Source organism: Anolis carolinensis, chromosome 4 (assembly GCF_035594765.1).
Source record: "Anolis carolinensis isolate JA03-04 chromosome 4, rAnoCar3.1.pri, whole genome shotgun sequence".
Classification (NCBI taxonomy): Eukaryota; Metazoa; Chordata; class Lepidosauria; order Squamata; family Dactyloidae; genus Anolis; species Anolis carolinensis.
In genome coordinates this window covers 79093906-79120602 of record NC_085844.1, presented here as the reverse complement: position 1 = coordinate 79120602, position 26697 = coordinate 79093906, and the positions used below count along the sequence as shown (strand labels likewise).

Genomic DNA, 26697 nt, shown 5'->3' with positions numbered 1-26697 from the left:
ACTTTTAGCACACTATCACCCTGCCATTATTCACTGAATTTTACAAGCGCTTCCACTAATAACACAAATTCTTCTAATGTCTTCCTTCTTTTTCCTTACTGCAGAAATCTGTTGCTTAGATCTGAATGGAAAAAACAGCAATGTGATTATAGCATATGATGTCAGACTGCAGCAGCAGCATGATATATGATACCTACTTATCGGTTTTCCCTGCTTACGGTAATCTCCAGGCCTGTGTTATTGTTGTGTGCTTTCAAGCCATTTTTTACTTATGATGACCCTAAGATGGGCTTGTCGCAGGGTTTTCTTGGCATGATTTGTTCAGAGGTGGTTTGTCTTTGCCTTCCTCTGAGGCTGAGACAGTATGATGTGTCCAAGGTCACCCAGTGGGTTTCCATGACTAAGTGGGGATTTGTAACCTGGTCTCCACCACTACACCACATTGGCTCTCTTTACTGAATCTCCAGGTTCACTAGAAACTTAATAAGTACTGGAAAATAACTGCACCCAGTCTCTGGGCACATATCCTTTTGGCAAATGTGAATCTCCATGAACATGTGAAGACCACCTTTTGAAAACCACTAGTCAAGAAAAGCATGACCTTGTTAGAAGTCAACTCTTTGAACAAGTGATATTCACAAGCATTGATGTAATGGCACACAGGTAACTCGGTTGTTAAACTGAAGAACTGCCAGGGACAAAGACATGCCACTACAAAAATATATTTGGCTAGCAGAGGATGGTTGCTTATTTGAAACTGAAATTGCAGTTGCCCAAAAGTTATACACTCCCTTGAAACCTTTTAGTTTAAAATAAGCACTCAGAGATTTTTTAAAAGGTATTCTTTGAAAAATAACGTATTTTGTTTACTCATAAACATTTTGTATTAATTCACCATACAGGCACATTTATTAAAGTTTAATTATAGATAGGGTGTAGCTTCTCTGTGTTGAGTACACAAGGTATCATTCTTAATCAATAGTCCATAGTCTTTAGGTATAATTGTACTCACCGAAGTTTATAAGCATACTTCTATATTGAAGTCTAAACAGAAAAATGCATCCAGCTCCACTGAGGTCTGATGCAAAAGTGAATACAAAATGGAGTCCTGAATCTGAACATGCTCAGTATAATCACGTCTATAACCCCTCCCACACCAAAGAGGTACCGTCAAACTGGCAAATCAACATACAGATTGAATACAGGTTGGCATATATATATATATAAAATAAATAGTTAGAAGTTGCTATTTCCAACAAAATGATTAAAGGATTTGTGTGTGCGCGCATCATGACAAATGCCTAAATTAAAAAGTACGCTCATATAGATATAAGGGCATATGTGCTTACCAGGCCCAATTCCCACTTTGATAATGTCTGCTCCAGCCAGAAGAAGTTCTTCCACCATTTCTCCTGTCACCACATTACCTGCCTTGGAAAGAAAATCACAATGGAGAAAAAAAATGACAATAGCAGTGAACAATAGCCCGAATGATGTTTTTATTAATGTATTTTACATGTTTAATCCATATAGGGTGCATTGCTCTCAACTGTGTGCATTAATAGAACCTATTGCTAAATCAAAGAAATGACTCACATTGGTTTCTTAAAGGTTAAAAAGAACATGCAACACATCTTGAGGATGTTCACTGTACTTATGTAAAAGTAGTCCCCAATTTACAAACAAGATGGGTTCTGTAGGTTTGTTCCTACATAATCTCTCAGCCTCCAAGAAAGTCAATGCCAAGCATCTACTGAACAAACCTTGGCAAGAAAGCCCGATGATAGGCTCACCTTGTAGTCATCATAATTCAGAGGCAACTTGAAGGCAAGCAACAACAAACTATACAAAAAATAATGTTTTGCATGCAATATTGCATTTTTATTGTGGCCGTGTCCAATGATGATTCGCCATTATGATTCCCCCAGTAGCACAATGGGTTATAAACCCTTGTGCTGGCAGGATTGCTGACTGAAAGGTCAGAAGTTTGAATCTGGGAAGCGGGGTGAGCTCCCATCTGTCAGCTCCAGCTTCTCATGTGGGGACATGAAAGAAGCCTCCCATATCAATACATCCAGGCATCCCCTGGGCAACATCCTTGCAGACGGCCAATTTTCTCACACCAGAAGCAACTTGCAGTTTCTCAAGTCGTTTCTGACACGAAAAAAAAATTATGATGTCCAGTCTTTGGTAGGAGGGGAGAATAAACACACACAGACACACTGAAGCCTTTAAGGGGACACAAAAGGCTTTGTTGTTTAATCCAGTGTTTGTTTTAGTGGCTCTAGGAATGCAAAGATAATCTCTTTATAGGCCCAGAAATTTCATTCCCAAATCCGTTATTTGACCAAGCTGGGAGTGGGCGACTAATCCTGTTCAAGAACTTCAAAGTATAACAACAAATGCTACCCAACTCAAAATGTATGAAATCTAATTACTTCTTTTTAAATGATAGTTTTCATTACATACAGGCAGAACTAGAGCCAAGCCATACAATGATTACAATGCTAGACTTTGGTATGAAAGATTCCTGTTGTGTTCCAAAACTCCCAGTAAGTCACTAATAAATCAGTGGGAATTGTACAGAGAGGGAGGAAGAAAAGGGAAGGAAGAGAAAGGAAAGGGTAAAAGGTATGGGGAGAGGGAGAGAAAAAAGGGGTGAAACCTCTGAAACACAAGTACAGTAATAGATAAATTAAGTATCTTCATGGTTATACATACTGTATAAGGATGTGCAAACAGAGGGCAATAGGAAGTAATTCAAGCAGACCAGTTGGTTGAGCTCACACTCATTCTTTTATGTATGTACAATTTTTTTTATCGTATCAGAAGCGACTTGAGTACATACTGCAAGTCGCTTTTGATGTGAGAGAATTGGCCATCTACATTGTCCAGGGGACACCCGGATGTGTTACCATCTTCCTGGGAGGCTTCTCTCATGCCCTTGCAAGCTAGAGCTGACAGATGGGAGCTCACCCCATCTTACAAATTCAAATTGACAACCTTCAGGTCAGCAACCCAACCTTCAGATCAGCAGTCCAGCCAGCACAATTGTACCACCGCAGCTCCTTGTGTGTAAGGTAACTCAGATGGAAAAATACATAATGCCTATGGGTGCAAAGCTGGGGGAACCTGATTGAACAGGTTGTTCTTGTTGCTGCAAAACAAAGGTCCACTTTTGCCTGGTGACTATCTAAAATACATTACATTTACTGATGCAAGTAATTTTGTAGAACAAGGAAAAGTGAAAAGAATACGAAAATTTTTATTTTTAGAAAAAAGAATAAAAGAGAGCCATGATTTATGGGAATTTGGAGCTCCTACATGACTGCTCGTGCAGGAAGGTAGTGTGTGTGAATCATGTATTAAGCACAAATTAACAGCGAATGTTTTATATTTATTTTATACAACCAATTCTAAATCCCAATGTTGCTTTTTAAGAAAAAACCACTCTCAAAGATGCCTTATTTTATGGGAAGGAAAAGCAACGACATTGTGCCTGATCTCGAATGTGCTCACAAGCTGGAGTCTTTTGCTTACTGTAAACAACACGTTTGAGGACAATACAAAGTCAAATTGGCATAACGTTTGCCACGAAATGACATACAGATCAAGAGCACTTTCCAAACTGAGGCCTGTGGCTCCCTTCCTTTTCCTTTTAAGTGGTGCATTTAAGCCTTTTAAAATAATGAATAATGTTTGGCTGTCAACATCTTAATAACACTTTTCTCCTGCCCATCTCCTCCTCTGACCAAATATTTGGAGATATTTAAAGGGACAGTAGTATTTTTCCTTTCTTCACTCTGCTAAAGCTCTTGGATTACACTACGTAACATGATTTTTGTTCCTGGTTTATAAATATCATTTCCTAATTGGTTCTATCAGAAAAACATGGAAAAGGTTTATTAAACTGCAAAAACTTTGTTTTTTGCGGGACATCCTGCAGCACATTTTGCTATAGTTTTTCACAGATGAACTTATCAGACAGCAGTTTTAAGAGACATTGTTAAGTTAAGAGAGGAATCTGGAGCTGATCGGACCTTCCAGTCCTCCCTCGCTCATTTTCATTCGTTCTCCTCTCTTTGGACTTTTAGTGCTTCCCCATAGGCATCCACTATCTTCCTCATCACACATAGGAATAAGTCTCTTTTGGAAAGGCATGACTTTGTTAGAAATCATGACCTTTTTTGTAAAGTATGATCTTAAGAAGAGTTAAAAACTCGCTTGAGTCAGTCTTCTCCTTAGAAGTAAATATCCACTAGTATTCATGCAAGACCATTTAGCTGTTAGACTGAAATCTCTGGTTATCTCTTTGAACTGTTAGGAATAAAGATATGCCAATGCACATAATATATAGCAGATCTTCAGAAGTGTTATTTCAGTTGCCCAAAAGAACATTTACTCTCCCATAAAATATATATCATGCTCTCAAGAGACCAAAAAATAAGTAGTCTTTGTTAGAAGTTAACATAGTTGATTTACTTACAAACTACATGTATTTAGGATGCAGGTACATTTCTTATTGGTTTCATGTTAACTGAATTATACTTAAAACTGTATTATCATGTACTATACTTTTGCTGCAAACAGACTCATATACTGTATATACTCGAGTACAAGCCTAGTTTTTCAGCCCTTTTTTAAGACGAAAAAGCTCCCCTGGCTTATACTCGGGTGAGGGTCCTGGTTGGCATATATTTGGGTCAGCTTATACTCAAGAATATATGATACATGTATTATTTTTCTCTATTATTATTGGTATTATTACATTTATTATTTTTCTCTATTATTGTTGCTACTATTACATTTATTTTACTCTATTTTTATTATTATTATTAATACGTTTATTACTTCACTCTGATCTTATTATTATTTTTATGATTGCATTTATTCTTTTACTCTATTTATTATTACATTATTATTTTCCTGTATTTATTATTATTATTATTATTATTATTATTATTATTATTATTATTATTATTACTACTACTACATGTATTACTTTATTATTATTAAAAGGATACATAAGGGCATTTACATTGAAGAAGATGAGAATAATGATTTGATCAGAGTTGGACAGTCTTATCTTAAATTTGAGCTTTATGTAAATATTCAAAAACATTTAACCTATTTATTTATTTATTTATTTATTACATGCATTTATACCCCGCCCTTCTCCCCGAGGGGCCTCAGAGCGGCTTACATTCTGCCACGAGGGCCAGCAACAAATATACTATAAAACAAAACAATTTAAACATGATAAAAACCTACTGATGCCTCAATTAATGTTATACTGGCTTATACTGGAGTCAATGTTTTCCCAGTTTTTTTGTGGTAAAATTAGGTGCCTCTACTTATATTCGGGTCAGCTTATACTGAAGTATATACGGTATTAACTGAACATCTCACTGCAGCATACTGGCTATACTCCTGCTCTAACTGTAGTCCCTCCAACAACCTCTAACAACGTAGAGTTAAGGGAAAATACACACAAAGACATACATACAATATAGTCAGCAATCTCAATTATATACTTAACAAACAATTAGTATAGGAGGCTTGTAGAAAGTTGCTATATCCAACAACTTCCTCTCTTCAGTACTTTGACCTCGCAATCTAAGAGAAATCTGTTATGCCACAAAGTAGTTATGCTGTCTTTCTGCACAGAACTTGTAAACACATGATATGATCCAAAGAAGTGAATATGACCCAAGGCTCCAAATCAGGTTGCAGTTTTCCTCTGTGTGATTTTTGCTGATTACAGGAAGATGTCGGTTTGGGAAACAAGGAGATAAAAGATTACAAAGCTCTATGGAGAAAGAGAGTCCATTTCATGACTACCTGCTGTGATTTTCCACCTTCTATGTAGATGCAACAGTTTGTCTCTTTATGTAACATCCCTTCCAATATGTCAGGGCAGCACAAGGAGGAGCGTGGAGATAGCAGCATAGTTGCTCCTTCCTCTTTCTTAAACCTTTCTAAACCCCTTTCTCTTTCTCAAATTCACAGATTAAAAGAAAATAAAAAATATTCTCCCATATTTTATTTTAAATCAGACACCAGCATGCAACCCAAGTAAAAGCCTGGATCACATGACTAATTGTGAAGATATTGTTTTAAATGTTTTAATTGTATTTTATAATTCTATTTTTAATGTTTATTTTATTGTACATTGTTTTTAAAGGCATCGATGGGTAATGCTGCCTTGAGTCCCCTTCGGGATTGAGAAAGGCAGGGTAGAAGTGTTGTAAATAAATAAACAAACTTAAATTAAGCCCTGAATCCAGAGTATCTGACATAAAGGGCCTATACTTGATTCATAACTGAGACATTAGTTTGAGTTGGACACATCACTGTTTGTAATACAAAGATATTCAAATAGTTTGGAGAAGCGATGGGGAGAAAGTTGTTGGGCTTGTTTATTTCAAGAAGAATTTCAAGAAACAACAACTAGCTCAAAACTTTCAATAGAAACAACTAGATGTTTTAAAGGATTGGGATGGAGGTTAGACTGACAGATTTTACCCATTCTGGCAAATGTTTTTGACGACTGGGTTTAGGAGGTGGCTCCTGTGTTATTTGTTCAGCCATATTTATAATAATGAAATGCATATTGGAAATTGAAAACAGCAGATAATTTCATTTAATTTATTTCTGGATTTGCAAATTTCTTCATAAATCCCACTGGGGGGGGGGGGGGAGTGTTCCCCACCAAGAACAAATGAGAAAGAAAACAAAAACTCTCAAAGTCACTCAGCCGTATTTTGGAGTTTAATGTTGTATTTGCCTTTCAACCGTTTCTCTTGCAAAACTTCAAGACTATTTTCAGAGCCTCCATTTTATCACTGCTTTGTAGTTCAATAAAATATATGTCTAAAGAATAAGCAATTTCAATAGTTTAGAAATCTGCTTTGCAGAGTCAGGATCACAGGAGCATTGCTGCCTACACTTACCGACAACAATCAGCAGGGAGGTAATTCTCTGAATTTTCTTGCTGGAGGACGCAATGAGTAATTTCAGCAATTTTGTTCCCACTGTGAGAAAGTCTTTGAAAACCACAGAGTTCTTTAAACTTATTCATATTTCAGGACTTATTTTGCACAAAATTCGTACAAGCCTGATTTGCAGGGAAAACAATATGTTGTCGAAGGCCTTCATTGCTGGAATTACTGGGTTGCTATTGAGTTTTCCAAGCTGTATGCCTTGTTCCAGAAGCATTCTCTCCTGACATTTCACCCACATCTATGGCAGGCATCCTCAGAGGTTGTGAGGTTTGTTGGAAACTAGACAATCAGTGCCAGCTAACACCTCCCAATAAAGGATTCACCCAGGCAGGAAACAGCCAGGGTTTGAAGCTGCAAGGTCATTCAATGCTATTCAAAGTGGCCAACTGCAACATTCACACTTGCCTCAAGCAGGCAAGAGTTCTTTCTCCCACCCTGGACATTCCACAGATATATAAATCCCACTTGCCTAGTTTCTAACAGACCTCACAACCATTGAAGACGCCTGCCTTAGATGTGGGCGAAACATCAGAACAGAATGCTTCTGGAACATGGCCATACATAGAAACTCTGAGGAAATAATGTTTTCAAATGCAGGAAATATTACCTTTTGTGCAGAAAACACTGTTTCCTGTACAGAAAACATTCTTTTCTATCCAAATCACCATGCAAAAATTTTGCGCAGAATAAGTTATATCTCAATTTTGAAGACCTCTAAGCCGGAGAAGGTTTAAATTGCCTCTGCATCCATCTCTGTCTCTGTTCTATGTTATATGGCATTGAACGTTTGCCTTATATGTGTAAAATGTGATCCTCCCTGAGTCCCCTTCAGGATGAGAAGGGCAGAATATAAATACTGTAAATAAGTAAATAAAATAATATTTAATATAAAATATAGTAGTAATAATAAAAATAACTAACACAACAAAACCGTGAATTTCAGAATGTGCATGGCATGAAAACACCCTTGTGTCAGCAAAATGCAAACTAATCCATCTATAAAACCATACCTTCCCTCATCATACCTACCATGATGGTGTGCTTCGGGAACCGGGCATGGACAGCTTTCACAAATTCCACAAAGTGTTCCGAATAACCATTTGCGACATCAAGACAAATGTATTTGATAAGGGGAATGGCCTCTATGATATTTTCCAGTCTCTCAAAGTCAGCCATTCCACTGCCGGAGCTCACGGCTACATGCTGGGAAGAGAGGATGGGAATGATCAGCAACTATCATAAAAATGAGGTCAAGAATTTTCTCTCTGCATTTCTTAGCATAGGAGACCTACTGCGATTAAATCAAAGCTTCTTATTATCTCTCAGGAAGGAAGGAAGGAAGGAAGGAAGGAAGGAAGGAAGGAAGGAAGGAAGGAAGGAAGGAAGGAAGGAAGGAAGGAAGGAAGGAAGGAAGGAAGGAAGGAAGGAAGATTTCAGACCTATCTCATGCCAATCCAAAGATCTCAAAATTACTTTCTCTAATTGTCAGATTGAAAACTGTAACTAACTGTTATAGCCACTGTGACCAATGATGCGATTTGCTAGCAAGTCTGCATCTTTCTTATCTGAAGAATAATATGGCACATATTGGGAACATTAGAGAATAACTCCTGACCCTAAAATCAACAGGAAGCACACCACAAATAACACCTACATAGAGAGAAATGTGTAGATGTTCAGGTTTGCATCGTTCTAGTTCCTAGACATTTAAAAATGTTTATCCGGTCTCATTTTTAATCTCTCCTAACAACACCAGGATTGATTACATACAACTACTTTATCAAATTCATGTTAAGTTATCTTGACTTTTGCAGAATATCAGACTTGTCTATGATCCACTTCCACTATCCCATTAAATTTCATTGCCAATATTTAATTCAAAAAATATCACATCTTATTCCTCACTCTTGCAATGATCACATACTCTATGAGAAATATTCCCATTATTTACTGGACAAAACTTTATTAACTTGTATTTTCTTCCTGTCCTCTCCAAAGATCTGCTATAAGCAAAGCCTTTTTTCAAAACCATGCTCACCAGAGGACTGTCTTTAGTGTTTGGAAAAGTATTCAACACAATCCTTTCCAAATGCTTCTTTCACTACAAAATTATCTTGGAACTCATAAAAATCTTTTCCCCCCATGTTTGAATTCACACCTCCTTCCCCCAATTCGAAGAAACACTGTAATTATAATTGATAATGAAACATGATAATTATACATGAAAACATACCTCTAGGCATTCTGGGTGATTGCTTGCAAACAGCTTCCACTGTTCAAGAGAGTAATGTTTGTGTATTGTCGTGAACATTGCATACTAGAAAAACAAGAAAGCAATACATTAATAGCATTCTACCATTTGATAAAAAGATTTTAAAATGTACACACACACACACAAAATCCATCACTCCAGTTCAACATATTAATTATTGATACATGACTGAAGAACATTTGGGGAGAGGGCAATGTCAGCACTTGACGAATAGTCATCCATGAAGAGCGGTAGTGCAGCATGCCACTATGGTAATCACCTTGATCAGCATTGAATAACCTTGCAGCTTCACAGCTTAGCTGCTTCCTGCCTGGGGGAATGCTTTGTTGGGAGGTGATTAGTTGGCCCTGATTGTTTATTGTCTGGAATTCCCGTTGTTGAGTGTTGATCAATTGCAACATTCACACTTGCTTCAAACAGACAACAGTTCTTTCTCCCACCCTTGGCAAAGATATGTCAACCCCACTTAATAATAATAATAATAATAATAAAACTTTATTTATACCAGCCACCATCTCCCCACGGGGACTCGGGGCGGCTCACATGAGGCAAGGCCCAACTAGCACAATTTACAAAAACAACAGCATAAATACATTGAACAATATACAAAAAATAATAAAACACTTGCCTAGTTTCCAAAAGACCTCACAACCTCTGAGGGTACCTGCCATAGATGTGGGTGTAACATCAGGAGAGAATGCTTCTGGAATATGGCCATACAGCCCAGAAAACTCAGAGCAACCATATGATGGCATGCCGGGGTTAAAAGGAAAACTATAATGTCTGGCTATACCCAGTGACTATCGGTATACCCTTTGAAGGACTTTTGTTCTTTAAAATAAAGCCTCTTGAGGCAGGATAAAGTTAACCAAAGTAAGTTTACTGGAAACAAAAGGCAAAGTTAACTTCAGTCAGGGTTCTTGAAAGGCGAATCAAAAGAATATATTACAAAGACGAAGTTTGTTGGTTGAACTTAGTTACACTGGTAATAAATACTTGACGATATTCGTATAATATGAGATAAAATACTTGACTATAATGGTGGTAAGTCACTTGGTAAAATACCATATATACTCGAAGATAAGCCGGGTTTTTCAGCCTTTATTTATGAGCTGAAAAAGCCTCCCCCGGCTTATATTCGGGTCAAGGTCAAGCCAGCAGCGGAGCCTGGAGGCCACAGTATGTTTTCTTTTCTAAAAACCTTCCTCCTCTGCTTCTCCTCCCAGGCTGGTTATCTTATTTTTTTGAGACAGAGACAAGAAGCAAATGTTTTCAAAAGCGAAAGGAGAATGCGAGAGAAACCCTTGCAAGCCAGATTGCATGGATAGAAGGGGAAGAAAAAAGATATTCTTGCAAATTTGCACAATTCATTACTATTATTATTACTACTACTACTACTACTACTACTATTGCAAGAACATTTGAGTCCAAAGGGAGGGAAGGAGGGAAAAGAGAGCAACAGAAGGTGTGTATTTCTTTTTATTCCTAAGGAAACAAAAATTAGGTGGGTTTTTTTGGGAGGGGGAGAGAAGTTTTTAAAAGCCTTTTCTGGCTACTTTTAGAGTTTGAAAAAGGGAGAAAGAAAAGAGGTGGGAAAGGGCAGGAGAAAAGATGATAAAGTTGTTTTTAGGGGGACTTTGCTTGCATTTCTTCCTTGGGTAAATGCATGCCCCAAAGCTTCTAAATATTTATATAGATGTTCCCCCTACAAATAAATTAATATATGAATTTTCCCCTCATATGTTTACAGGTCTTTGCAAATCCTATGTAAATATAGAGATTTCCATGTACCTGTATATCTGTTCCTACATGTATACATTAATTTTATATATGAATTTTATATGAATTTTACCCTCACATGTTTGCAAGTGCAGAGGGAAAATGTGTGTGTGCGCACACACGCGCACACACAATGTCTAGATAGATATAAACATTGATAAATAGGGCTTACGAATATTGCAGGAGGAAAATGCACATACAGAGAGGATTTGCAAAGGTTTCAGGGGGAAATACCACGTGAAATTAGTATATATAATGATAGATCTATATCTAGCTCTGCATTATTTATGTAGGCATTATATGTTTGCCTGTTACAATGTTGGAAGCTGGCCTGAGTCCCCAGAGGGAGACAGATAGGGCAGGGTACAAATGAAGCTGTTGATGATGATGATGATGATGATGATTATAAAGTTATTGTTGCTTTTCCACTTATAGAGTTAGTTTACTGTTTTTCTTTGAAATACAGTAAATATTCAAAACATTTAACCCAGATGCCTCAATTAATGTAATTTTATTGGTATCTAATTTTATATTTGAAATTTACCAGTAGCTGCTGCATTTCCCACCCTCGGCTTATACTCGAGTCAATAAGTTTTCACAGTTTTTTGTGGTAAAATTAGGTGCCTCGGCTTATATTCGGGTCGGCTTATACGGTACTCTGCTATTGAAGGTAGAGTACTGGACTATATATATAATACAGAATTAAGATGGTAAAGTACAAAACTATGGTGAAGTACACTAAGCTATATTGATATTGGTAAGGTATTATTTTGGTGGTAAAATAATAATAATAATAATAATAATAATAATAATAATAATAATAATAATAATAAAAAACTTTATTTATACCCCACCACCATCTCCCCAACGGGGACTCGGGGCAGCTTACATGGGGCCATGCCCAGAACTATACAATATAAACAGCATATAAAAGAACAACACATCACAACACAGTGAACAATACAATAAATAATAAACAAAGTCAGGTAATACCCTGATTGAAGGCTAGGCTCTTTCTCAGCCTTGCTGCTACTGCAAGGAACTTTGCCACTGTGAGGGTTACTGGACATTGCTATGGTTAATTCTGGACTATGATAACTATATGGTAAGGTACGTGCTAAGGATGCCTGTCTGGATTACCAAGGCCAAGGAACCCAAACAATTTCTGGCCTTCTCCTCTAAAACTCCGACACACAATGAAAAGGAGGGAAAAGCCTTTCAGACAAGCTCTGAGGCAAAAAGGCTAAACCAACTGAGCCTGGCCTCTAGGGGGATTTTAAGCTCCACCCCTAAAACTAAGTACAAATGGAAAAATCCACACCAAAGGAAGAACTAAACAAGGAAATGAAGCAGAAGAGGAAAAAAGCTAGGCCAAGACCCATTGATTCTGGCCATGAAAGCCTTCATCTTATTTGCATTCACAAAGTAAAGGTTATTATATACTAATGCACTGATCTCAGACAAGAGCTGGGCTAGATCCCAACCATCCATAGATCTTATTAAGAAAAACCGGGGTGGAGAGACAACAATCTAGACTTCCTAGTCAAGCCATCAATAGTATGGACTGCACTAGACCTCAAAGGGATCAAAGCTGTGCCCACCTGTGTAAAAGACAACCTTGGAAAACTGTTTTGCAGGGCTGAAGGAGGTACAAGAGAAGAGCTTTGCTGTACAATCAGTGAGTGGCAGGCTTGGATAGCATCTCTGCCAGACTGGGGCACACCTATCCTAGTGGAACATGAAAATTTGTTTCAAGAAGGCACTGCCTATTTATAGGTACACCAAGAACATGGTGTCAGGACCCAGGCTGCAGAGCACCAATAACCATGCGCAGAGACCAGAATCTATCTAATATCTTTATTAAAGGAATATATAAAGTCAATAAAAACAAGTGAAGAATATAGTTCAGAAGTAGACCTTTCAGGAAAGGTCAAATATAGTCCAAGAAAACAATGTCCAATATGTGATATTAGAGTCCAAAGTTATAATCCAATAACCGAAACACACACTTTGCCAAGCAAAGTGTGGGGAAATGACAGGGTCCTTTAATCCAATGGAGCTTGTCAACAAGGCTGGAAGCAAACTAGATTCTTGGCAACAAGGCTTGATACGTGGCAACAAGAGGCAAGAAACAAGGACAAGGTCCGTGGCGAGGTCCGTGGAAACAAGGAAAGCTGGATGCAAGAACGAGGTCCATGAAACAAGGCTTGGAACTTGGTCCTGGAGGCAAGGGACTGGAGTAGCGTAGTCCACACACAATCTCACTCCACAAGGTGACGAATTGACTCCGCAAGGATTTCTTTGCGGGTAAACACCTATATAGGATCTTGTTTTCCCGCCAAGGAACACTTTCCCTGGGAAACAAGAAACGAAACCCATACTGTGTCCAGATGCATGACTCCTTAAAATTTCCCAAGGGAAACAGGCTTAATCAGCTAATTGTCTGGCAGCAATCCTGGCGCTTCTGCGAATCGCCTCCTTAGCGCCTCTATCTCGATTATAATAATCCCGGCGAGAAAATGGGGGAGATTTCTGCTCAAGGCTTGTTTGGCTGACTTCTTGTGGGCAAACATCTTGCAGGTGCAAGGGCTCCAATTCTGGCTGAAACTGTGGGAAACCCAAGTTTTCCTCTTCACCTGCCACAATAGTACTAGGAACGGGACTACATGGCCCATGAGTCATCACACATGGTGTGAAAAATAAAAATAATTAAAAAAAACTAGTTCAGCCAGATGGAATGTCAACAACATAAACAACAAGCACCACTGAATTAATGCCTTTTAGCAATGTTCATAAAGCTTCTGTCATTGTACTATTGTGTACTGTCAAATACAAAAATACCGTGTCCTCTCGTATTTGAAGGCAGAACGTCATTGCCTGCTTTGTACGATTCACATCCGGATTAAATGATCTCAAAAAATGGAGTCAACTATAAAAATGAAAATTAATATAATTCTTAAAAAGTTATTTTGTATCATAAACATATAGGTTTTGCGTTACACTATGTAACAAAATTTGAAAGAAAATCTGATTCTGGTTTGAAAGTGTTATTTCCTATTTAATTGGACGGTACTTACTTTGAAAGTAATTGTTATACTCCAGAAATGTCGTTTTTGTGGCTGCCACAAACTACCGTATGTTGAATTGGTTGAAACTCTGAGATATTAATTGAAAAACTATAGCAAAATGTGCTGCAGGATGTCCCACAAAAACAAAGTTTTTGCAGTTTAATAAACTTTTCCCATGTTTTCTAACTTTTTCCAATTATGAAATTATATGTATAACTCAGCAACAAAAATCGTGTTACATAGTGTTGTGTTATATTGTATTGTATTTGAATGAATGTTAGCTACCTTAGGGACCTTCAGCCCAAAATGCAAGATATAAATTGAAGGAATAAATCAGAATTTTCCAAACATTTCACATTGGTAATACATTTTTCAGTCATGTATCATTTTGCAAAACAGTAATTCAGTTTTACTAACAAACCAGAGGTTAAACCATCCTCTTTTAAGAGATATGGACACATATCTCTGTAATAATGAAATATATGAGGACACTACAGCTCTGGAATAAATGCAGTTCGAGATCCTACATCAAACACATAGTTCCCATGTTGTGACTATATTTGTTTTCCAAACTCATTCTATAATCCACTTTAAAACCCAGCCAGCTGCAACAAGGATAGATTTATGTAGCAATGGTAGGAACTAAAAGATGGCCATGAGTGATACCAATCCATTGAGAATGGTAATCACACATGTCCAATAGGAAGCTATTCACATTTTGCAGCAGTTAAAAGATAGTAAACTAATTCAAAATCATCATTCTTTAGATATGTCAGGAGTACTATTTTTGGATGATGTGGCATAGCTATTGCTTCCACATCTTACAAAAGAATCACAATGAGAGAGCATGTCCAAAATAAATGAAACAGTGACCTTCCCAACAGCTAGGATGATATTGGTTGTATGAGTAGGTGTGGATGTTTTTATGTGATAAGAATCAGAGCAAGAAACCTGCATTTTATAAGTGTCCACACGCACATGTGCACACACATCTAGCATCCTGCTAATGTCTTATACATGCATAAGTTGCCTTACATAAGCAGTTGGATATTTTTGGCTGCCACATAATAATGATGATGATGATGATGATAATAACAACAACAACTTTTTTATACCTCGCCTCCATATCCCCGAGGGGACTCAGGGCGGCTTACATGGGGTCAAGCCCAGATAAAAACAATAACATAAATCACATCAAATAACAAGACCAAGCACAGATATAAAATTTTAAACATTAACATATGAGGATAAAATGGCGAGCATTAATAAAACATGATTTAAACACGAAAATAAAAGTCATAAAAACAAACTGGGCAAAGTGCACTAAGTGAATTTTGTAAACATGAGGTAGTTGATAAAGTATATGCAGCTGTATGCAGTGAATTATAATGAATGCAGCATAATGCATATAATAGTGCATTGCTTCTTGCACATCACTGCACAGCATGCAATGATTGCATGAGTGCAGATCACATATGAATGCACTATGGGCATTTAATTTTGCAAAATCACAATTGTATAACAAAGTGTCATAGTGCAACTGAGGCTTAAGACTGTGAGCATAAAAGTACAGTAGAGTCTCACTTATCCAACATAAACGGGCTGGCAGAATGTTGGATAAGCGGATATGTTAGATAATAAGGAGAGATTAAGAAAAAGCCTATTAAACATCAAAATAGGTTATGATTTTATAAATTAAGCACAAAAACATTATGTTATACAACAAATTTGACAGAAAAAGTAGTTCATTACACATTAATGCTATGTAGTAATTACTGTATTTACGAATTTAGCACCAAAATATCACAATGCATTGAAAACATTGACTACAAAAATGTGTTGGATAATCCAGAACGTTGGATAAGTGAGACTCTACTGTATGCTGCATTTCCTTGTTGCAGGGTCTCAACCTATGTATTTCTATGTATCGCATACATATCATAACCTAAATCCTGTTACTCCTGACCACTGCCGATCCACTTAATTAAAGGAATTTACCAACAGACACATCATGCAAAACCAGTTTAAATGGGCCTAACTCTAGTTGGAACTAACCACCAGGATACTAGCCAATATATTTGACAACTAGATATATTTTGCCATAACCATGATCATTCTAGTGATACTTATTCCCAAACTCTTTTAAAGTATCAAGGCTTCCCTCAAATAATCTTGTTAAGGCAATGAGAAATCTGTTGAGATTCTTATCCACAGTATGAAGGACTCTTTGGGAGGACATCATAACAATTGAGTCATTCTGGATATGACAGAAGAAAAGTTTCAACAAGTTTCAAGATGTAGTGACCTCAGTTAGGATGGTGAAATGATATTTAAAAATATTTAAGTCTGCCTTGATCATGCTTCACCTGTTGATGATTTTTTAATCGTGTCAGAAGCGACTTGAGAACACACTGCAAGTTGCTTCTGGTGTGAGAAATTTGGCCGTCTACAGAGATGTTGCCCAGGTGATGTGTTAGCTGGGAGGCTTTCTCATGTCCCCGCAAGCTAGAGATGACAGACAGGAGCTCACCCTGTCTCGTGGATTTGAACCAGCAACCTTCAAGTCAGCAACCCAGCCTTCAGGTCAGCAGTTCAGCCAGCACAAGGGTTTAACCCTTGTTCACAAATCTTAAGAGGGGAACCTAAAACTATTTTAATCCATGTTAGCTGTATTAGAGACAATGGAACAGCTCAGATTCAGTAGATTCTATGCAAGCCGTGAACCCCGCTTAAGCTCTCCAATCTTTGCAAACATTTTAAAATATTTTTCCTGCCAATTTTCATGCAAGATTATTGCCAGAAAACTCATCATAGACTCAAAACAGCCACAGAAGCAGCAGTGTGCTCCTCCCAACCCCAGAACCTCAGCCCAGTCTTCAAAACCTCTTTGCAGTTTTAAATAATGGGTGATAATTGCCCAAATTGATGGCCAAACGTAACATGACATCACTCCCGTGAACCCAAAATGTGACATTGTGATCCGCAGGGCAGCACAAGAGCAAAAATTGCCCCTCCAGAGTGGCCACTCCTGCTTCTAATTATTCTGGTGGTGTTATTTCATTTTGTGGTTTTGTTTCTTTATCAGAGAAGACAAAATAAAAGCCACTTACTTTAGTCATAACTCGTGCCATTTCAAAAGTGCCCACAGTGTCCATGTTTGCTACAATAATGGGGATCCCTGTGTAGATTTGCTTGGAGTTTCGGAATGTGAAGGTGCGCATAAGGTCAACCTGTAAAGAAATGGAATGCATTAACCATACCAGCAAAGGTAACAGCTATTATACAGCATTTAGTGACAAAAAAACCTCCATAAATACAAAATAGAAGCCTAAGACAAGAAATATAAACAACAAAAAGAAAGCAATTCTAATTAAATGTTGGTTTTGAAACTGCTTTATTACTGTATTTTGTATCAGTGCTGTTTCTCTGCCTCCATTCAGTACAGTATACTGAAAAACAGAATATGATTTTTTGCCAAATGAACAATACATGCCATCAAATTCTGGGCCTCCTTTTTCACAAGCAAGAACCAGTATCCTAACCAGGTTTATTCTTCCAACTCAAAATTTAAAGAAACCAGAATGCTTTTCTGTGGCCTCACTAGCCCCTTTCACATAGTCACTAGCCATTTTCAAATATAATACTATAATGGCTGAACCCAATCTTGCCACATACAGTAGAGTCTCACTTATCCAACATAAACGGGCCAGCAGAAAATTGGATAATAAGGAGGGATTAAGGAAAAGCTTATTAAATGTCAAATTATGTTATGATTTAAAAATTAAGCACAAAAAGCATCATGTTTTACAACAAATCGACAAAAAACCTGTTCAATACAGGGTAACCTTATGTAGTAATTCCTTTATTTATGAATTTAGCACCAAAGCATCACAATGTATTGAAAACATTGACTACAAAAACATTGGCTACTAACAAATTGACTACAAATAATGGTAGAATTGCAAAAAATGTACTTACAATAACAATATTGTCAGAAATTAAATGCATAAAAAGTTCAGTCTTTGCTGCCTAGAGAAACAGCCGTGGATCCGGATGGGAGGTAGACGGTGTTGGATAATCCAGAACATTGGATAAGCGAATGTTGGATAAGTGAGACTCTACTGTACATCTAAAAGATAAATCTGCCTGCAAACAAATCTGCCTGATTTGGCATTACCGACTATGGTTATGTATAAATACCGCTTTACAAATCATAATGTTAAATAGCAGAGAATATGTAGAAGAATCATAGTCATGGATAATATGAATAAGACATGAATATGCGGTTTCTGATATAGATTACGAGGATATGAATCTTACATAGATTAAAGCACACAAATAACCAATAGCTGGTTTTTATCCCACCTCCCCAGAACAGCAGCATAGTCATGAGATAGACATAATATTATCTGTGACTTGTCTGACTATGATTCTCCTACATTAATACAATTACCATTATTATGAGATGGTTTGTGAAAATAAGCTGTAGATAGAAGTGCCAAACTAGGCAACAAGATGACCCTTGGGTGAAAAAATCCTTTGACCAGAACAGGGTAAGACAGATTGTACAGTCAGTCATGAGCACAACATATAACCCAATTACACACATTAAGGATATGGACCTTGTACCTTGAAGTGGAACCAAATCTCGCAGCATTATTATTATTATTATTATTATTATTATTATTATTATTATTATTATTATTATTATTATTATTATTATTATTTGAAACACAACAAGATGAGTCCACAGCAGACACTCTGCTGGCTGTTGTATTGGGTCACATGTCAGACACTTCCCAAGTGTGATGTACCAGCGAATAATGCATGCAGATCCCAGTAAGGTGGCCTTCTGCAGCTAGCAGGTGGTAATTTTGTCAGCGCCGATTGTGTTTAAATGCAGTCTTTAGGCACTGCACCCAGTGTGCCGATCACCACTGGGACCACCTTGACTGGCTTGTGCCAGGGTCTTTGCAATTCGATCTTTAAATCCTCATATCGTGTCATCTTTTCCAGTTGTTTCTCCTCAATCCTGCTGTCACCTGGGATTGCAACATCAACAATCCATACTTTGTCTTTTAACATGATCGTGAGGTCAGGAGTATTGTGCTCCTGAACTCAGTCTGTCTGAATTCAGAAGTCCCAGAGTATCATATTCATTCTCTATAACTTTTTCTGGCTTGTGATCCCACCAGTTCTTTATCGCAGGCAGATGGTATTTGTGGCACAAGTTCCAATTAATCATCTGAGCAACGGTGTTATATCTCTGCTTGTAGTCTGTCTGTGCGATCTTCTTGCAATGGATGTGATCTATTGTTTCATCTGCTTCCTTGGAGAGTCTACATTTGGGATCTGTTGTCGACTTTTCAATTTTGGCTTTGATGGCATTGGTTCGAATTATTATTATTATTATTATTATTATTATTATTATTATTATTATTATTTTCTCCCGCTTTTCTCCCATGGGTGGGGCTCAAAGCAGCAAACAATAGTTAAAACAACAGAAATTACGTAACACAAAAGCAAAAATAAACAGATAAACAAATAACGCATTACATAAACCATATACGACAAACTTAATAAATACAACATGTACCACTAAAATTCCCTCAGAGGCCACTGAGGTCATCCCTAAAAATTTATACTAAAAATCCTAACACTCCACTTCGTTGCCAGGTCCGACATATCCTTCATTGATATGTCATACCCTGGTCATTTCCTATTATAGGTTGTCAGGAAAGGCCTGCTTCCACAGAAAGGTTTTGACCTGGGTGCGAAAAGCCAACACAGAGGGGGCCGATCGCACCTCTTTGAGAACAGAGATACAGAGTCACAGGACCACCACCGAGAAGGCCCTCTCTCGTTCCCACCAAACACGCTTGTGGGACTGAGAAAAGGCAATGGGACTGAGAGAAGGGCCTCTCCTGATGATCTCAGGGATTGTGTGGGCTGGTAGGATGAGATACTGTCCCTCAAGTAGGCTGGGCCTGAATCGTTTAGGGCTTTATAGACTAAAGCCAGCACCTTGAATTGCGCCCGGAAACAAACTGGGAGCCAGTACAGCTGCTTCAGGAGCGGAGTAGTGCTTTCCATATATCCTGCCCCCATAAGCAATTTAGCCTCTGACCTTTGAACCGGTTCAAGTTTCCGAACGCTTTTCTGGGACAGCCCCACTAGGTCACTCCCAACTAGTGGTCAAATCTGCTAATTTTTCCATCCTTCCAACAACTTGTTTGGAAATAAATCCGAAGTGGTTCAGTAGAGTATACTCTCAAGTAAATATGTAGGGCTCGATTCTTTACTGGCATTTAATGGCAACTCCAACTATTACACCAGGGTGAAATTCACATGTCCCTCCAAATGTTAAGATTGCAAGTCTGAACATCACTAGCAGGAGCAGTCAATGATAAGGAATGTTGGATCAATAATAAGGATTGTTATTCTGGCCATGGAGCCCCCAATGGTGTAGTGTGTTAAACCGCTGAGCTGCTGAACTTGCTGACCGAAAGGTCGGCGGTTCGATTCCGGGGAGCTCCCGTTGTTAGCCCCAGTTTCTGCCAACCTAGCAGTTCGAAAACATGCAAATGTGAGTAGCTCCAGTGGGAAGGTAACGGCGCTCCATGCAATCATGACCTTGGAGGCATCTACTGACTACGCCGGCTCCTCGCCTTAGAAATGGAGATGAGCACCAACCCCCAGAGTCAGACACAACTAGACTTAATGTCAAGGAAAACCTTTACCTTTACCTATTCTGGCCATTGAGAAGAAAAGCAGTAAATGAAATCTGGGAATGATGCAGAGTCCTCTGAATGTTATTGGATTGTAGTTTCTAGTTACTAGCAAAGACAGTGGTGAGAAATGCTTGGAGATGCAATTCAACAGCTGCTTCATGACAAAATAAACAAGTATTTGTCTTGTTTTGCAGAAAATTGCAGTCAACCCTAGTTCTCAGGTGTATTTTACATGTAGTCCAAACATTCCATTGCATATTATAATTCCAGGTTTGGGTGGATACAAGTTAAGTGAGGTTTGTGTGGTGATTTGGACTCAAGGAAATCAGAGTCCGAATTCCTGCTCAGCCATGGAAACCCATTAGATGACCCGGGACAAGTCATGCACTCTCAGCTCTAGAGAAAGGCAGTAACAAATCTCTTCTGAATAAATCTTTCCAAGAAAATCCTGTGATAAGGATGATTTAGGGTCATCTTAGGTCAGGGTCAACTCCAAAGCCTTTAACAACAGTAAGGAATGGGAACTATATATCCCTCTAGATCAGGGGTTTCAAACTCATTTTCACGGAGGCCCACATAAGCTTTTATAATTTTAAAACTGTATAAATGTCTTTGCCTTTGTATTAAAAGCTTTGTGGTCCATATAAAATGATATGGAGGGTTGGATTTGGCCTGCGGGCCATGTGTTTGATTCTAGTCATTGCTGAAGTTGTTTCAACAGCCTCACCACTGGCTATTCTTCTGCATCTGGTGGGATTTGCAGTTCTACATCTAGAAAGCCACATAATCCCTCCCTTGAAGCCACATTAAGGATGGATGGGTAAGGCTCAAATTTACCAAAAGCTCAATAGCTTGTGATGGGCAAAGAAGTCTTCCTGTTACTCTATGATTGGGTATTTCTCCCAACTCATAGTACCTTCTGCCTTTATTTAAAGCAAACATAACATAAATATTAATGTGAATTAATTTAACATTAACTTATGTAAATTATACTCAAAGGTGTTTAAGGCAAGTTTTTAATTAAAGCTAATTTAACTATGTAAAAAATATTTTTGGCTAATTTTAAGTCATCTTGAGTCCTTATGATACAATGCTAAAGTGCCCCTTATTATTGAAATGTTGCTCCCAAGACGATAGGTATGTCATCCATTGGGTCAAGATAACCTTTCTGCATTAATAGCTATTATCAGGCCACATTCCAGAGGTGCTTCTAACAATATTATTCTAGTTACAAAGAGATAAACCTGCAGTCTTCCCTTGAAAATACATTTCGGAATAATAATGGCTGCTGTTCAAGCTGAGAAAACATCTCCATATATCCTTCAATCATGGAATTATAGATCTCGTGTATAATTATTCAAACAAGCAACAAGATGGCAGGAATTGAAAACAACAGAGGAAATGTACTTGCACTGGCAGCCAACCAAGGCCTTTTGTGGCTAATACAAAATAATTATGTTGTGAGTAAGGAAACACAAGAGCACTGCTGATCTAAAGGACAAACTAGATCAACAACCTATCAATCTGATTGTTCCTTCTTCCTTTTGAGTGCGCGCGCACACACATTTTAGACTACATGCCCGTGGCTTGGTTTATTGTCAAGTGCCACATACATTTGGAGAGGAAATGGAGGAGGGGGGAAGATGTGAATAACAACAACAACAACAACAACAACAGTGCCAACGGTACTAGAAGCCATTTTATGGCTATATTATCTAATAGCCATTGATTATTTTTTGTCAAATTGACTTCTTAAAGGCCTCCAAGTTAGCAACCATTACCATATCTGGTGGCAGTAAATTCCTTTATCTACTGTATATCCTAAGTGAAAATCCTTTTCTTTTTTTGGTGTGATCTCCCATTATTCAGTTTTCTTGCAAGCAATCCCGGGTGCAAATATTAGCGGAGGCCTACCCATTATTTCTGTGCTAGGCATAATTTTAAACACATCTAGACGCCTCCCTACGAGTCCACGTTTTTCAAAGCCAGTCAGTCCCAATTTTTGAATACGTCCCCATCCTTTGTTATGTTTAAACACGGGATTTTCAGGGTCCTTTTCAATACAGATATAAAAATGGAATAGAAGTGTAACAAAAACTTAAGAGGGTTGTTGTGTGTTTTCCAGGCTGTATGGCCATGTTCCAGAACCTGATGTTTTCTCCTGATGTTTTGCCCACATCTATGGCAGGCATCCTCAGAGATTGTGAGGTATGTATACCTCACATTCATGAATGCCTTCAATAGCAAAAACGTAAGGTATTTATGTTCTGTACTGAAATTCCTATACAGCCAGTTCTCTGTATCCACGCATTCTTCGCCCATAGATTCAGCCACCCACGCTTGAAAATATTTGAAAATATCCAGAATTTTTGCCATTTTATATAAGGAGTACCATTTTACAATGTTATTTTATATACGGTAATGGCACAGCGGGTTAAACAGTTGAGCTGCTGAACTTGCTGACTGAAAGGTCGACAGTTCGTATATGCAGAGAGGGGTGAGCTCCCACTGTTAACCCCAGCTTCTGCCAATCTAGCAGTTCAAAAACATGCAAATGTGAGTAGATCAATAGGTACCACTCCAGCAGGACAGTAACGGCGCTCCATGCAGTCATGCCGACCATATGACCTTGGAGGGCGTCTACGGACAACGCCGACTCTTTAGCTTAGAAATGGAGATGAGCACCAACCTCCAGAGTCGGACAATTCTAGACTTAATATCAGGGGAAAACCTTGATCTTTACTTTTAATGAGATGGGAGCATTTATGTATTTTGGTATCAATGGGGGTCATGTAACCAAATCCCAGCAGAAACCAAGGAACACACTATAGTAGCAATGCACAATTAATATTACATCTAATATACTACATACATACCACATCCAGCTAACAGTTAATACTACAGTAGAGTCTCACTTATCGAAGCCTCGCTTATCCAAGTTTCTGGATTATCCAAGCCATTTTTGTAGTCAATGTTTTCAATATATCATGATATTTTGGTGCTAAATTTGTAAATACAGTAATTACAAAATAACATTACTGCGTATTGAACTGCTGTTTCTGTCAAATTTGTTGTAAAACATGATGTTGTGGTGCTTAATTTGTAAAAATCATAACCTAATTTGATGTTTAATAGGCTTTTCCTTAATCCCTCCTTATTATCCAAGATATTCGCTTATACAAGCTTCTGCTGGCCCGTTTAGCTTGGATAAGTGAGACTCTACTATACTTGGAGAAAGAAGTTTTTTTTTTTACTTGCTTGCCAGATCATAAAAGTTCAACATATTACTGCGTATTTGTGTTGCATTTATTTATTCATTGCAGGTGACCTGCCTTGCCCTCTCACTTTGTCACTCCTCTCTAATATTACCTGCTCTGCCCCACTCAAAGAAACCACGGGCCTGCCATTGTTGTTGACATAAAGCAAACACTAATGGATAAATTGATTTGCTAGTCTGGGGATAAACCATTAGTGACTTTTAAAGAAGAGAGACTGGAAGTCCTTTATGGATTTTCTGCAACTAAAGAAAATTGGTTTGGATGATCAGAAAAGGACTGAGTACAAAAAGAAGAGAATTCATGTAAATATTAGAGAGTGAGGTATGATAAATTAATATACATAAATCAAACCTCCAGCCTCAATATCCTCAAGGAGAGTTTTCCAAACTGACACATTAGTGTGTTGGCTGCAATGTGTATGTGCATCGCATGAATATAAGTCTACATGAAATAAGCAATATGTCGTATTTGTTTAAAATATAAATGAAAGGTTTTCACAAGATATGTTACATCCCTCCCTACACATTCTGTTATTGTAATTTATGCATGTGTCCATGTCTCTTCTAAGGAGTTGGGTTTAACCTAGTTTGCTAGCAAAACTGAAGACCCTTCCACACAGCCATATAACCCGGAATATCAAAGCAGAAAATCCTGGAATGTATGGCTGTGTGGACTCAGATGACCCAGTTCAAAGCAGATATTGTGGGATTTCCTGCCTTGATATTCTGGATAATATGGCTGTTGAGGAAGGGCCCCGAATTTACTGTGTCACAAAATGATGAATGCATAAAAGGTATGTCGCCAACATGAAAGGTTTGGAAAGCTCTGCCCTATAGGCTGATCTTGAAAGCTAAGCAGAATTTGCAATGTTAGTCTTCAGATGGAACCTTCCAAATAAATACAAAGTGCTAGAAGCAATGGTCCCTTCTACACGGCTGTATAAAATCCACATCGTCTGCTTTGATACTCTGCATTATATGGCAGTGTGTTTTAAACTGTCTATTTTATGATGTTATGATGCTGATTGGGCTTTGTCCTCATGTAAGCTGCTCTGAGTTTCCTCGGGGATATGGGGGCAGCATATAAAAATAAAGTTGTTGTTGTTGTTGTTGTTGTTGTTGTGTAGAAGGGGCCTGAGTATTCCCTGCCTAAGAAAACCCTATGAAATTCATGGGCTTGCCATACATTGACAGATGACCTGAAAACACATAAACAATTATATCTGCTGATAAGAAGGTGAGAAATCATGAGAGGCTGGATCTACACTGGGTTGCTGTGAGTTTTCCAGGCTGCATGGCCATGTTCCAGAAGCATTCTCTTCAGACGTTTCGCCCAAATCTACGGCAGGCATCCTCAGAGGTGTGAGGTCTGCTGGAAACCAGGAAAGTTGGGTTTATATATCTGTGGCATGTCCAGGGTGGGAGAAAGAACTCTTGTCTGTTTGAGGCAAGTGTTGATTAGCATTTAATGGCCTTGCAGCTTCAAAACCTGGCTGCTTCCTGCCTGGGGAATCCTTTGTTGGGAGGTGTTAGCTGGCCCTGATTATTTCATATTTGGAATTCCCCCATTTTCTGAGCGTTGTTCTTTATTTACTGTCCTGATTTTAGAGTTTCTTACAACCTAACAGTTCGAAAACATGCAAATGTGAGTAGATCAATAGGTACCACTCCGGCGGGAAGGTAAAAGTGCTCCATGCAGTCATGCTGGCCACATGACCTTGAAGGTGTCTACGGACAACGCCGGCTCTTCGGCTTAGAAATGGAGATGAGCACCAACCCACAGAGTCAGACATGACTGGACTTAACGTCAAGGGAAACCTTTACCTTTTTTAAAATACTGGTAGCCAGATTTTGTCCATTTTCATGGTTTCCTCCTTTCAGTTGAAATTGTCCACTTGCCTGTGGATTTCAATGGCTTCTCTGTGTAGTCTGACATGGTGGTTGTTAGAGTGGTCCAGCATTTCTGTGTTCTCAAATGATAAGCTGTGTCCAGGTTGGTTCCTCAAGTGCAACAAAGGATTCCCCCAGGCAGGAAGCAGCCAGGCTTTGAATCTGTAAAGCTAATCAATGCTAATCAAAGTGGCCAATTGCAACATTCACAGTTGTCTTAAACAGACAAGAGTTCTTTCTCTCACCCTGGACATTCAGCAGATATAGAGTCTCGCTTATCCAACGTTTTGCATTATCCAACGCAGTCTGCCTCCCGCCCGGATATCTAGGCAGCAACACGCAGCAGGCCAACATGCCCAACAACAACACAAGTGCAGCCACACTTCCAAACAAGTGGCAGACTTATTATAAAACATGTTTTGGTGCATAATTTGTAAAATCATAACATAATTTGACGTATAATAGGCATTTCCTTAATCCTTATTTATTATCCCACATTTTTGCTTATCCAACGTTCTGCTGGCCCGCTTATGTTGGATAAGTAAGACTCCACTGTATAAACCTCTCTTGCCTAGTTTCCAACAAACCTCACAATCACTGAGGATGCCTGCCCTAGATGTGGGTGAAACGTCAGGAGAGAATGCTTCTGGAACATGGCCATTCAGCCCGGAAAATT

General features: G+C 38.3%; 1 protein-coding gene across 1 annotated transcript in view; it reads right to left on the bottom strand.

Moving 5' to 3' along the window:
* Nucleotides 1–26697, bottom strand: part of gmpr (guanosine monophosphate reductase) — a 46681-nt gene that overhangs the window by 18060 nt on the left and 1924 nt on the right. The window contains exons 2-5 of the mRNA XM_003219755.4: nucleotides 17234–17353; nucleotides 9238–9321; nucleotides 8034–8207; nucleotides 1350–1431 (exon numbers count right to left, since the gene is read on the bottom strand). Of these exons, the coding sequence (XP_003219803.2) occupies nucleotides 1350–1431; nucleotides 8034–8207; nucleotides 9238–9321; nucleotides 17234–17353 (460 nt within the window). The remainder of the gene's footprint in view (nucleotides 1–1349; nucleotides 1432–8033; nucleotides 8208–9237; nucleotides 9322–17233; nucleotides 17354–26697) is intronic.